Genomic DNA, 13300 nt, shown 5'->3' with positions numbered 1-13300 from the left:
TATCAAAGAGTTTTTAAAATGGTATTATTTAAATAGATTTTTTATTGAAAAAATATTAATAAATAATACAATGATGTTGATGACTTTGGTCTTAAGGAATATTGAGATGCCAACTTAAAGTACCATGTAGTATCTTATATTGAGCAACTTGTAGTTTGTTCTTTTTACTATATCATTTTATTTTGAAATTCTAATATTAGAAAATTCTCTTTTCATTCTTATATCTTAGTATAGTTTTATGAAATTATTAGAAAAAAACTTTCTTTTATTGTTACTTTAAATATATTGTAGCCACTTTTTAAATTAAATTTTAATCATATTCTTAAATACTCTAAATTTTTTTAAAGCTTAAAATTTAAACTAGAAAAAATTTATCCACACATAATTACTATAGTTTTTAACAATGATAAACATGTGATTTCAGCCTTCAAGAGATGTCATCAAAAAATAATCATAGAAAATTATATGTAATAATTTTAATACCTTGGCTGCTCGTCAATTACTTTTCTATGAAAATTTAATTCAAGTTTATTTTTCTTCTTGGTATCTTTTATATATTTTAAAATATATTAAAATATAAGATAAACATGTTATGATTTCTTTTGCTATAAGTTTATCAAAGCATAAATAGCTAATATGTCCCAAAATAATGATATTATAGCCTTATGGTGTATAAGTTGGTCTGAGTCAAATTCACTATAATATCCAATAGTTGTGATGAGAATTAATAGAATCTATTTTTTTTAGTCTTAAGTTCTTATACTACAATCTATTAGTAGCCCTTATTATAAAGAATTTATTTTTTGTGATTGAAATATGCTACAATACTATGATTTATGAAGAAGCTTATTAATAACTAAAAAAAATTTAAGACCAAGAACATTAAAAATACCAAGGATTACTTTTACTTCATTAGATGGAAATTTAAAATGAATAATATCTCTACAATTGATTGGATAATTTGTATTAGCTATTATTTTAATATTATTGCTAAAAAAAACTCTATGCTATCAAAGTTCTATAGATTGCCACTCACATGCTATTGTGACACGAGTCCAAGTCTAAGCCGTGTTTGTTTACTAAGGAGATTGCAACTTCAAACACTTGATTATTTGTAATATTTCCTCCAAAGGCAATGTCATCTATGCAAATTTGAGAATTTGGCCACATTTATTCTTCTTGCAAGAGATTTGGGAATTAAAAGGTAATGTCAAGTTTGGCCATACAATTAGATTCAAGCTTTTGAATATATACCAATCTCTCTTGACATATGTGTTTGAAATATTTGGACTTCCTGCAATAATAGTTTTAAACTTGCTAAGAGACATTTCTTCCAAATCCATAGGCTATGTGAGGTGCGAAGAAGTTGGATATTAGTTTTGTGGGGCATGTAGTATATCTCTAATGTACCACTGGCAGATAGTTCAACCAATATATGTCTGAATTGGAAGAAGTAATTTTCAATGCCTAGTCCGTCTGAAAATACTATCAGGCTTAGCCTATTCTTCAAATCAAACTTTCTATTGTCATGAGCATTCTCAAATAAGATATGTAAGAAATCCCCAAGCTCCTTTGGGTTTTGATAGTTGATGAGCAAGGAGAGGAGACTAGGTCTGATGAACATTATTAATATATACATGAGCCTTTCTAACCTATCCTCACTAGACTTTTCAGCATCAAAATCCTTAGTGTTTGGTCTATTGCCCTTTGTGAAAGTGCTCACAGTGGGGTTTGACTGAATGTCACAGAGTTTATCTCACTTAGCCATCCTTGTAATCAGGTACTTTCATAGGTGGAAGTTTGATGATTGTGTTAGCTTGACCTCCTCCGGAACTGGGTTGTCTTTCGGCATGATGGAGATAGTTATTGGAAAAAAAATTAAAAATGTAACAGATTTCTATAACGAACATACGCTCGCTTTGATACCATAAGAGAACACAGAATACAGACACATAATGTGCTTAGACACAAGCACAGAAATTGGATTCATGAGTTGGCGATACAAATACTAGCCAGTGAGGCCGGTCTGGTATCCGAGGATGAGACCCGGAGACAGAACTTGATACCCTGGAAGGGTGAAATACGAACAGGGTGTCTGTAACAGAGGGTAATTTGCAGCATGGTGGAGGATTTCTCCCCACTCCTCGGATTTTCCATCTCCAGTGGCACATGCCAGCTCTGCCTGAGTCGCCCCTCAAGTTCAAAGTTCCTCATGTCAGAAGAAGCACTTGGGGACTTCAACACCCATTTCACAGCTTTCTGACAACGGTGCCTTCGATAAAGATGCTCCAGCGATTCGGCATTCATTAGGTACTCAAAATTGCGTCATATAGAATTGGCTCCACCCACACTCCAACGCATGTACTTATACTTTTTGCCATTAATACTGGGAAATACTGCTTCTATCACTGCAAGGACACGAATCCTTTGTCTTTGGTGCTCACAGGTCCACAAAGCGGCTAGATTTATAGCACGACGCGAGGGTGATATAATGGTGGAATTTTTATTACAATGTAACATGTGGTATGATAAAATTTGTGTGCTTTGTTGTATAGTTAATACATAATATGAAATCATCTTCCACCTCATCAATCTGCAAATTTTTCTATCAGATAAATGATCTAACTGTAGATGTATGGAGTAGTGGTGCTATGAAGGATCATAGTATGTGTATTGTAAGTTAAATGTTTGATGTCTTTTTTCCAAGTAGAATGATGGTGGTGGAGTGAAGTATTGTGAGTGGGTCATTTTTTTGTATGTAAAACATATAAGAGCAAATTTGGCTCTTTGGAATTTAAAAGAATAAAAACATCTCTCATTCAAAATAACTACAAAACTGTAAATACCTCGAGAATCTATATCAAAAGAAAAAAGAATACAGACATGCAAGGCATTATATTAATTTAATTATTTTTGGAGGTTATTTTGTAATCCGTCTTATTAATTTTAGATATGATCATGAAACCAAATTCTTTCTTGAATTTTAACAACAAAATTTGAAAAAAAATAATCCTAATAGAAGGAAAAAGAAAAAGAAAAAGGGCGGTCATGGAAACAGGGGAGCTGATTTGAAGAATAAAAGAATAGATGTAATGAGACAAGGATTTAAAGAAGTTCTATATTTTTTTCTAATACAAACCCATAAACATGTAATGATATATTAAAATATGAAAACACTTAAAATGAGATAAAAAAATATTTTAACCATCCATTTTTATTTTTTGGGTTAAATATTTAATTTTATAATGTAAGTAACCATTATTTGGTAATAGCCATTAAACAATTACCAAATACTTACATAACTATTATTTGGTAATAGCCATTAAACAATAACCCAAAAATCACTATGGGCTAATTTAAATCATTTCCATTAATTACTTCACCCAAATTAGAAAAAATTAGCAATAAGGTCAAGTTTTTATACTTTTTCAAATATACTCTATATGTTTAAAATATTTTATTATAAATTTGCAGTCGTTTTATCTATAATAACTCTATCAAAGTGTTTAAAATAATTAATATACTAATTTTAAGTTTTGATGATTAGAGCTTATCATCATATTCATATTTCTCACCATAATTTCATCACCAATTAGACATTATTGTTGCATTTTAAACAGAACATTTATTATGTATGTATCGATAAATAGAACTAAATATATGTGAGTGATACTTTCATTATGAATTGCTGCTGGTACTATTTTCGAATTAAATAAATGACAAGATCGAACTACATTGATGTTACTGTTTTGAGTTTTTGCATAAGAAGATGCTTGGACTGTTTTGGTTTCTTTTATATTGCAATACACATCCAACACAAATTTTCTTTTTTTCTTTTTTTTTTGGTGTATGTAGGTTTCTTCAACATACAATAGCATACATAAGGTAAAACTTACAAATACAAACCAAATTACTTGTTTAGTCAAGCAGCTTTAAAACAAGAAGTGCTTGGACAGTGGCGTTGGAGACAAGCCAATGGCTTGTACTTAGTAAATATACGAATATTCACATTTTGTGAATCTTCAGCACGTACACTTTTCTGGGGACCCAAGCTTACCTTAAGAGAATCTAAACATGGTAGGACCCTAAAAGCAAACGCATTTTGTTGTCGCTCAAGCTTTACAGCCCTATCAACTACAACCTGTACACACTAAAGAATCCCTACCGAGATTCAATCATGAGAGATCTACATGCGCTTGGTTGTAGCCATTCATGTTCATAAGAGAACATTTAACAAAAGATAATGCTGGAGTATACATAAATCATTTAAGATTGTAAATTTAACCGATCACGAATCCTGGCCATTGTTGCAGGTTGGTGACTTACGAACTTATGTCATACCACGTCAAAACAATGTGAGGAAAAATATCTAAAACCATCACACGCCCTCGTCACGGTCATCGTCTCCCTATGTAGGATGCTACTGAGTACGTAAGGATTGTGAGTCTGACATCACAGCTACACCACAAATCTAACCGTCCAAGCTATCGTCATCATCATCGGGAAGAGGCATCGACTGCGCCTTAGCGAGCTCGGCTTCATACTGAGCCTGGGCAGCTAAGTCGATCTGGACTTCAGGAGGTGCAAGAGCTGGAGACTCCACGAAATGCAAATTGGCATCACCAGCTAGCTTTCTCGCAAGGTACAGGTAAGGCTTCTCGAAATTATAGTTCGACTTTGCGGAGATCTCATAATACTGCAGGTTCTTCTTCCTGTGAAAGGTCACTTGTTTGGCCTTCACTTGTCTATTCTTCACATCAACCTTGTTCCCGCACAGCACGATCGGGATGTTTTCGCTAACCCTGCACAGATCTCGATGCCACGTGGGCACATTCTTGTAGGTTAACCTCGCAGTCACGTCAAACATGATAATAGCACACTGCCCGTGGATGTAGTACCCGTCACGCAGCCCTCCAAACTTCTCCTGTCCAGCAGTGTCCCAGCAGTAGAACCGGATGCGGCCACAGTTCGTGAAGAAATCCAAAGGATGAACCTCAACTCCAATTGTAGGCTCGTACTTCTTCTCGAACTCTCCAGTCAAGTGACGCTTCACAAAGGTGGTCTTCCCCGTCCCTCCATCTCCAACAATAACAAGCTTAAAACTGGGACAGTTATCGGGGGTAGTCTGACCAGGTAACGCCATCTTGGAGATCTAAACAACACCTCTACAAGCAGCAAACTCAAAAAACGGAGAGCAGCTGCAACCAGTGGCGTTGAGAGATGCCGACAACGATAACTGCAGGTCGTGGTTGGGAAGGAGGAGTCTATCTAGGCGAATGTTTCCAGCAACCGCGGGATGTCCAGGATGATTTTAGATCCCGAATCCTCACATGCACGTTCTATGGCTCCAATCCTGCATTGCAGAGTGGCAAGTGATGATCCCTGACTTCAAACGCCGCTGGAAGGTTGCTCTCGAACAGCCTTGGATTAGGTTTCGCAGGCGCTCTCGATCGCTCTGCACGTCTAAATCCATTCCTTCTCGTCTACGCGTCACTCGATGTGGAACTCGAGATGAGAGTCGACGCGCTGGCGTGACGGCGTGACTCAAACTGACAACCCCGCAAACAAACACAAAGTAACCAAATTTTCAGTGATTCATGCAGCAACATTAAAGGCCCGTCTTATTTGAGATATACTGATACCCTGGAATTAACTTATCCGGATATCAGTATTCCGGATACCATGCTGACGCGATCACGGATTTCTCCTTCGTATCTTTAATTGCATATTCAATCTCTAACTGTGACCAATTGTTCGGATTACTGTGAATTTCAAAAAGTTCTTGACCACCTTAAATGAAATTACTTTTTATCATAAGTTTTTTAAAAAATTATTATAAATCTATATTATAATAAACCTTAATAGATTTAATATATATATATATATATATATATAGTTTTTTAAAATTAAATTTTATTTAAGTGATTGATCAAAGAAAATAAATACATAGGAAGAACTTGCAAAAAAATATTTCAGAATATCATCAATTTTTTTTATATTTTTTTGTGAATTTTTTAGTCTATTTTAGAGATATGAAAATAGAATTTTTATTACAATAGGTTTATATGTTTATACTTAAAACTCTTTAAATCTAAGTTAGTCTTCTAAACATTATGAACTCTTTTGCTTTAACCAATTTCCATTCTTCCCATATATGAATACCTTATAACCTTAAATAGTTAACTTTGAGCACAATTAATTCTAACATTTTGTTTTTCATAAGTTACACTAAGACATGTATGTTAAATTTTTAACAAATCATATATAAGTATTTTATAATAATCCAAAATCCATCAAAGCTCTGAATGTTTTTAAGCTTTTTGTTTATTTAGAACTGTTATTCCCTATTTTGACTACTATGTTATGCATAACCTGCTTAATATAACTTCAATAGACATAAAAAATCGAGTCTTGTTGTTATATAGTTATAGAAAACCTTTGCATAATTGTTTTAAAAATAAAATAAAAATTTAGAACGATAAGCTTTTGAATATCTAACCTCATGATTTTAAGAGAAGTCCAGATATTTCTCTAATTTAAAATTTTATAGACAAAAAATTATTTATTACCTAAATATTATTTTTTTGAAAAAATTATAATAACTACTCAAAATAAAAATCTAAAATAATATAAAAGTTGAATACTTCCATTCATTGCAATAGTTAAAATTGTATATTTTTATTTATTGATTTTATGCTATTTATAATTTTTCATAATTCTTTTAAAGTAAAATATTGAATTTTATTTTTAAAAATATATGTCAAAATATTAAAATTCATATTGTTTAAGTTGAAAAGTTTTTAATCATCCAACAATCATCAACACTTAATTTACATTTTAAACACTTCCATTGTAAAATTCTTCTATATTTATTCATTTATTTTATCTTATAATATAAAATATATTTAGCTAAAGATTTTATTTGTAATTGTATTTTTATCTCTTTTTATCTATTCTATACTTATTCCAAAGTTTAATGTCAAATAAATTTTGTCTATATCTCTCTTTTGACTTTCTCACTTAAACAATATATTAGCATTTGGTATGAATATCTTTATTCAATAAAATCTATATACTACAAAAAAAATATAATATTCTAAGTATTTAATACTTACAAAATATTCCTATCATAATTTGGAAATTTTAATTATTTTATATTCTATCTTTAAATTTTACTATTATTTACACTTTTAGTAAAAATAATGCAAAAAATTCTTATGCTCTTTTCTACTGAAACTCTTCAAATTTAATGTACTACTTATTATAAAATTTTAATAAAATTATAAATAAAATTATAATAAATAATAGGATAATATCAACATCAAAAGTGGTGTCACGCACATACTTATATAAGCTAGTAATTACATATACAAATAGGTGGAAATAAATAAAAGTAGGTAAAAGTAAATTAATTCTATAGTATTTAATATGGAAGCTTCGTAGAAGTTTTATAGATGTTGCTTTGACTTCATAGGTGTCTTTAATTGACTTTTTGGATTAGAAACGTGGTCAATAAGTTGGCCATGTGCCACACATGTTGTTAGCTTGAAGATCAAGCTAACTATGTGGCCCACACGTAGAAAAACTTACCTTGTAAGTCAAGGCATGTATCCTACAAAGTCAACACATATTGGAGGTCCTATAGAACGTCGCCACGTAGTCCCTAGTTGGATAGTATCTATAGAGACAAGAGAGAAGCCTTCTTCACTCTTGTCAACTCCTTTCTTGCTTCCAGTCTAGTTTCAGGGGTCTCTAGTTTTTCTTGTCTTTTGGCAATAGCCATTCCAGTTTTTCTTTCAATATACATATTTATTTATTTATATTTCTTTATCTTTCTTTGAGTGAAGGCTCACTTGTCTGAATTGTTTTTTCATTGAGTTCTTGTCCTTGACAAATTAACAAGAGTACACCTACAACATCAGAGCTTTGTCTAATCTTGATTAAAAGTGGATTACCTCTTTTTCTTGATAAGATTTAAGCATATTAGAAGTTGCGGATTACCCTCTTTTAAACTGATATTGTTTTTAGTATTTTCTTTGTTTCCAAGTCCTCTCTTCTATTTGTCTTGAGCGATATTAGACATCTTCTCTTTTTTAAGTGTTATCATGGCTAAACTTGTTGAAATGAAGAATGCAATGGTACAAATACAAGAGCAATTGAGGGAGTTAATGCCTGTGATGCATCAACTCAATTTACCACCACAAGGAGCAATAAGATTGGCAGGAAGTGAAGATATAGAAATGGTTGGAGCTGCTTCAACATCTGCACCAAACCATATGCTTTCTCCTATGATGGAACATCCTTCAAATGTTAGAGAACCAAGAATTACCCTACCCAAGAAGTTTGATGGCACCAGATCCAAGTTTCGAGGAATTATCAATCAAGTGCAACTTCTGATTAAACTTCAACCCCAAAGCTATTCAACTCCAGAATCGCAAGTTAGATTCATTGGTACGCTTCTTTCAAGTTTAGCATTATGGTGGTTTTCATCTTTTCTTGCACGATGAGATCCAATATTAGATAATCTAGAGGCTTTTCTGGTAGAGTTTTGATTCATGTATGGAGAACTTTTTTGGTGGAGTTTCAATCCATATATGGAGAATATGATGCAATTCGTGTTGCAACCAATAAGATCCATATTTTACGACAAGGTAATCGATACGTAACGTTGTACGCTTCACAATTTTGACAACTTACAACTGATATCAAGTGGAATGATGCTGTACTTATTAGTCAATTTCTCTACGGATTACAATATGAGATTAAAAAAATTAATGCTCAACTTACCTGATCTTCAAACATTGAGTCAAGCAATTGACTTTGCTGTGAAGTGTGACAATTGCCTTTTTGAATTCTGATCTAAGAACCTTACAAGTAAACCTCAATGTTACTATAATTCAATGGCAATTCCAACACCTCTTCAACACATACATTCGGAAGTAGAGGATATGCAAATTGATGCAGTACGTTTCAAACCTCTTACTGAGCAAGAAAAGACTCGTCGTCGTCAAGAAGGATTATGTTTATATTGTGGAGAACCAAAGCACACTGCTCAACATTGTCCAAAGAAATGACGCAATCACAAAATGAGGAGTATGGCTGTGAAAGAAGACAATATGTCAGAAAACGAGTTTGTCCAACTACAATAGGGACCGTGCGGCTGGAACCTTGTACAACATCTAGTAAAGGTCCTAGTCTCTCCTCAGAGCTCTCTCCTTGTTTTACATTAAATGTTATTTTAGGACCTAAACATTACAAAGTCTCTGCCTTGTTAGATTCAGGAGCCTCAGCGTGTTTTTTAGATGAACAATTTACTAAAAGACATAGCATATCTTTAGTAAAGAAAACTAAACCTATTCATATAGAAATCATAGATGGTCGTCCATTGTCTTCTACAGATATTACTCACAAAACCCTTCCTATAGAAGTAATAATCAATGGTCATAATAGTTTTGTAGTATTTAATATTATTAGATCTCCCGTTAATCCAATCATTTAAGATTTATCGTAGTTAGAAAAATACAACCCTCAAATAGATTAGATTTCCTGAACTCTTACTTTTTTTAAAAGTATAACTAATAGTCTACTTAATCAAGTAGACAGTCATAAGTCCAGTTCAATTTAAATCCTATTTATAGGTGTAAAAGCTTTCTTGCATGCTGCTATAAAAGAATCACCATATATTATTTATGCCACACCCGTTTCTAGTGGTGGAAAGACTTCAAGTGGCATTCCAAGCCAATATCAAAAATTTCAAGATGTATTTAAAAAAAAGAATGCATATACACTCCAGGAACATTGTCCCTATGATTGCTCAATTGACCTTCAAGAAAGAGCACAACCGCCATTTGGACCAATCTACAGTTTATTGCAAAATGAGTTGATTGAACTCAAGGAGTATATTGAAGAAAATCTAGCCAAGAATTTCATACGCCATTCTAAATCTCCGGCAAGAGCTCCAATTCTATTTGTGAAGAAAAAAGATGGATCATTGTGGATGTGTGTTGATTATCAAGGACTCAACAAGATTACCATCAAAAACAGGTATCTACTACCTTTAATATCTGGACTTCTTGATCAACTAAATCAAGCTAAGATCTATACAAAAATAGATCTTCAGGGAGCATACAATCAAGTACACATCAAAGAAGGAGATGAATGGAAGACTGCATTTCGAACTAGGTATGGACATTTTGAATACAACGTCATACCTTTTGGACTTACAAATGCACCAGTAGATTTTCAACATCTAATGAATGATGTTTTTTGAGAGTTTTTGGACGATTTTGTGGTCTATTATCTAGACGACATCTTGATCTATTCTAAGAATCCAGAAGAACATGAACTTCATGTTCGTCGTGTGTTACAAAAATTAAGCGATGTAGGACTCTATGCCAAGATAGAAAAGTGTGTATTCCACACTACTAAAGTCGATTTCTTAGGTTACATCATTTCAAATGATGGACTTATGATGGATCCTAAGAAAGTTCAAACTATTATAGATTGGAAGATCCCAAAAATGGTAAGAGATGTCTAATACTTTTTGGGATTTGCCAACTACTATCGGATCTTCATCAAAGACTTCTCTCGAGTTACAACTCTATTTATATATTTGACTTGTAAAGACAAACTCCAATGGAATCTAGAAGCGAACATTGCTTTTGAATCTTTAAAGACAACATTTGTTTCTGCACTAATCTTGTATCGTGTTGATTTTTTCAAAGCATTCTTTATGGAAACAGATGCATGAGACTTTGCTTTGGGTGCGGTTTTATCACAAATGGGAACAGATGACAAACTTCATCTAGTAGCCTTTCATTCAAGAAAATTCTCAACAGCAGAAATCAATTATGAGATCCACGACAAAGAACTTCTTGCAATTATGGATTCTTTTCAAGAATGGCATCATTATCTAGAAGGCGCTTCCAAACCAATCACCATGTATATGGATCACAAGAACCTTGAATATTTTATGTCAATACGCGTATTAAATTGTCGCCAAGCTCGTTGGAGCATGTCTTTATCATGATTCGAGTTCATCATCACTTATCGACCAGAAAAACAACAAGGTTTATTCGATGCCTTGCCTAAACATTCTTATCTCGCACCAGAAGAAGGAGATGCAACTTTTGAGCAACAAAGAACGGTTCATTTGAAGCCGGAGCAATTTCATCTTTGAGCAATAAAATCAACATTGACTGTTGATTTAACTTTTCTTAAGTAAGTCCAATTAAGTATGTATTCAGATATTCTTGTTCATGATATTAAGAATAATTCTTCTAAATCTCATGATCCCTCTAAATTTGAATTCAAAAACAACCTACTCTATTTTGAAGGACGCCTATATATTTCCGAAGGAGAAGCATATTTACGTATTCTTTAAGCTCGTCATGACTTCTTAACAGTAGGACATTTTGGGTACAATAAAACTTTGGAACTAATATCTAGGGATTTTTGGTAGCCACAAATGTGGAAGGTAGTCAAAGATTTTGTACAATCTTGTGATGTTTGCTCGAGATCGAAAACTCCTCGTCATCGACCTTTTGGACTTCTTCAGCCATTACCCATTCTAGAACAACCATGGTCTTTTGTTTCTTTGGACTTCATCATGAATCTTCCAATCTTAGGTTCTTATGATTCTATATTGGTGATAGTAAATCGTTTTACCGAGATGGCACATTTTGTACCATGTACAAAATCTATCACAGGTGAAGAAACAGCTAAGCTCTTTCTTCACAATATCTGTTGCTATCATAGATTATCCAAGGATATTATATCAGATAGAAGAACACAATTTGTATCAAGATTTTGGCGGACTCTTTTCAAGATTCTTAAAGTGGATATAAAACTATCTTCGATATTCCATCCTTAAACTGAAGGACAAACGGAGCGTGTTAATCAAGTTTTGGAGCAATATTTAAGATGTATCATTAATTATCAACGAGATGATTGGATAACTCTTTTGCCATTGGCAGAGTTTGCTTACAATAACACGTTATATTCTTCTACAAAACGAACACCTTTCTTTGCTAATTATGGTTATCATCCACGACTTGATACTTTTGACTTTTCAAAAGTTGATAATCCTACTGTGAAAGATTTGGCGATTCATTTATCAGAGCTACATGCAATGATGAAGGTGTAGTTAAAAGAGGCTCAAGAACAACAAAAGGTCAATGCGGATGTCTATCAAAAAGAACAACCATCATTCATCTTGGGTGATAAGGTATGGCTACTTCGTCGCAATATCAAGACCACTCGTCCTTGTGACAAATTGGACTATCAAAGACTTGGACCATTTTCTATTTCTGTACAAATCAATCTAGTTATATATCGTTTACATCTACCGGAGTCAATGAAAATCCATCCAGTATTCCACTTGTCTCTTTTTGAACCATATAAGACAGTGGACATACCAAGAAGTCGAGAAGCTCTACCTCCTTCTATAGAAGTGGACAATAATGAAGAGTTTGAAGTAGAAGAAGTCTCAGATTCGAGGCGGTGCCGAAATAAATTGGAATATCTTGTCCATTTGTGCGGATATGATATTAGTGAACGCACATGGGAGCCAATAAAGAATCTTGTAAATGCAGCAAAGGTGGTGGAGGCTTTTTATCGATGATATCCATCAAAATCAAGATAAAAACCTTCTTTATAAAAAAAACATCTAGGCAAGATAACATATTACTTTCAATCCTTGTTCGTAGCTTCTTTGTAGTAGTGACGCTGAGGAGATGGAGAACCAACTACCAGCAGATTTGACTCAAGAGCCTTCATTTGCTGACCTGCCGGATGAGACATTACGATTGTCACAACCTTCAAGACGACGCAATCGAGATGAAGATCTTCAAGAACAACATGTTCTTCTTCGAATAGATGACGAGATACAACGCATTTGGTATCACGATTTGGGAAGGGACTCCTGATGTTTGATGATTTTGCTAGAGGTAGGAATAACTCCTGATGGTATTCCAAATATTCTATTCGAAGGAAGTTATAAAGGCCTCAACAATGATCAAATAACTGGGTGGTCTTCCCGCCCTGGTATGGAACACTATCAATGGTTGAGAGGCCCTATCAATCATCTTCAAAGAGAACAAAGATTAGAGTATGTGACGAATACAATTCGTTGCATCATAGATTTTCTCAACATATGATGACCGCTCCTCGTGGAACTCGTCCCTAGAAGGGGGGGTAATGTCACAGACATACTTATATAAGCTTATAATTACATATATAAATAGGTGGAAGTAAATAAAAGTAGGTAAAAGTAAATTAATTCTATAGTATTTAATATGGA

The 13300-nt window shown here is 33.3% G+C and overlaps 1 protein-coding gene across 1 annotated transcript; it reads right to left on the bottom strand.

Annotated features, from left to right (window-relative positions):
* Positions 1-3897: 3897 nt before the first annotated feature.
* LOC112292292 (GTP-binding nuclear protein Ran1B) lies at positions 3898-5591 on the bottom strand. Its single transcript, XM_024540621.3, has one exon. It carries the CDS (start codon positions 5141-5143, stop codon positions 4472-4474), a length of 672 nt encoding a protein of 223 aa, XP_024396389.1. The 5' UTR covers positions 5144-5591; the 3' UTR covers positions 3898-4471.
* Between the last annotated feature and the right edge of the window lie 7709 nt (positions 5592-13300).

This window comes from Physcomitrium patens, chromosome 15, assembly GCF_059467195.1.
Source record: "Physcomitrium patens ecotype Gransden chromosome 15, ASM5946719v1, whole genome shotgun sequence".
NCBI classification, from domain to species: domain Eukaryota; kingdom Viridiplantae; phylum Streptophyta; class Bryopsida; order Funariales; family Funariaceae; genus Physcomitrium; species Physcomitrium patens.
Note: the sequence above shows the minus strand (reverse complement) of the source record. Positions and strands in the feature narration are given on the sequence as shown.

Excerpts from the sequence above, each read along its gene's own strand:
- LOC112292292 (XM_024540621.3), bottom strand. The coding sequence starts at position 5,143 with ATGGCGTTACCTGGTCAGACTACCCCCGATAACTGTCCCAGTTTTAAG.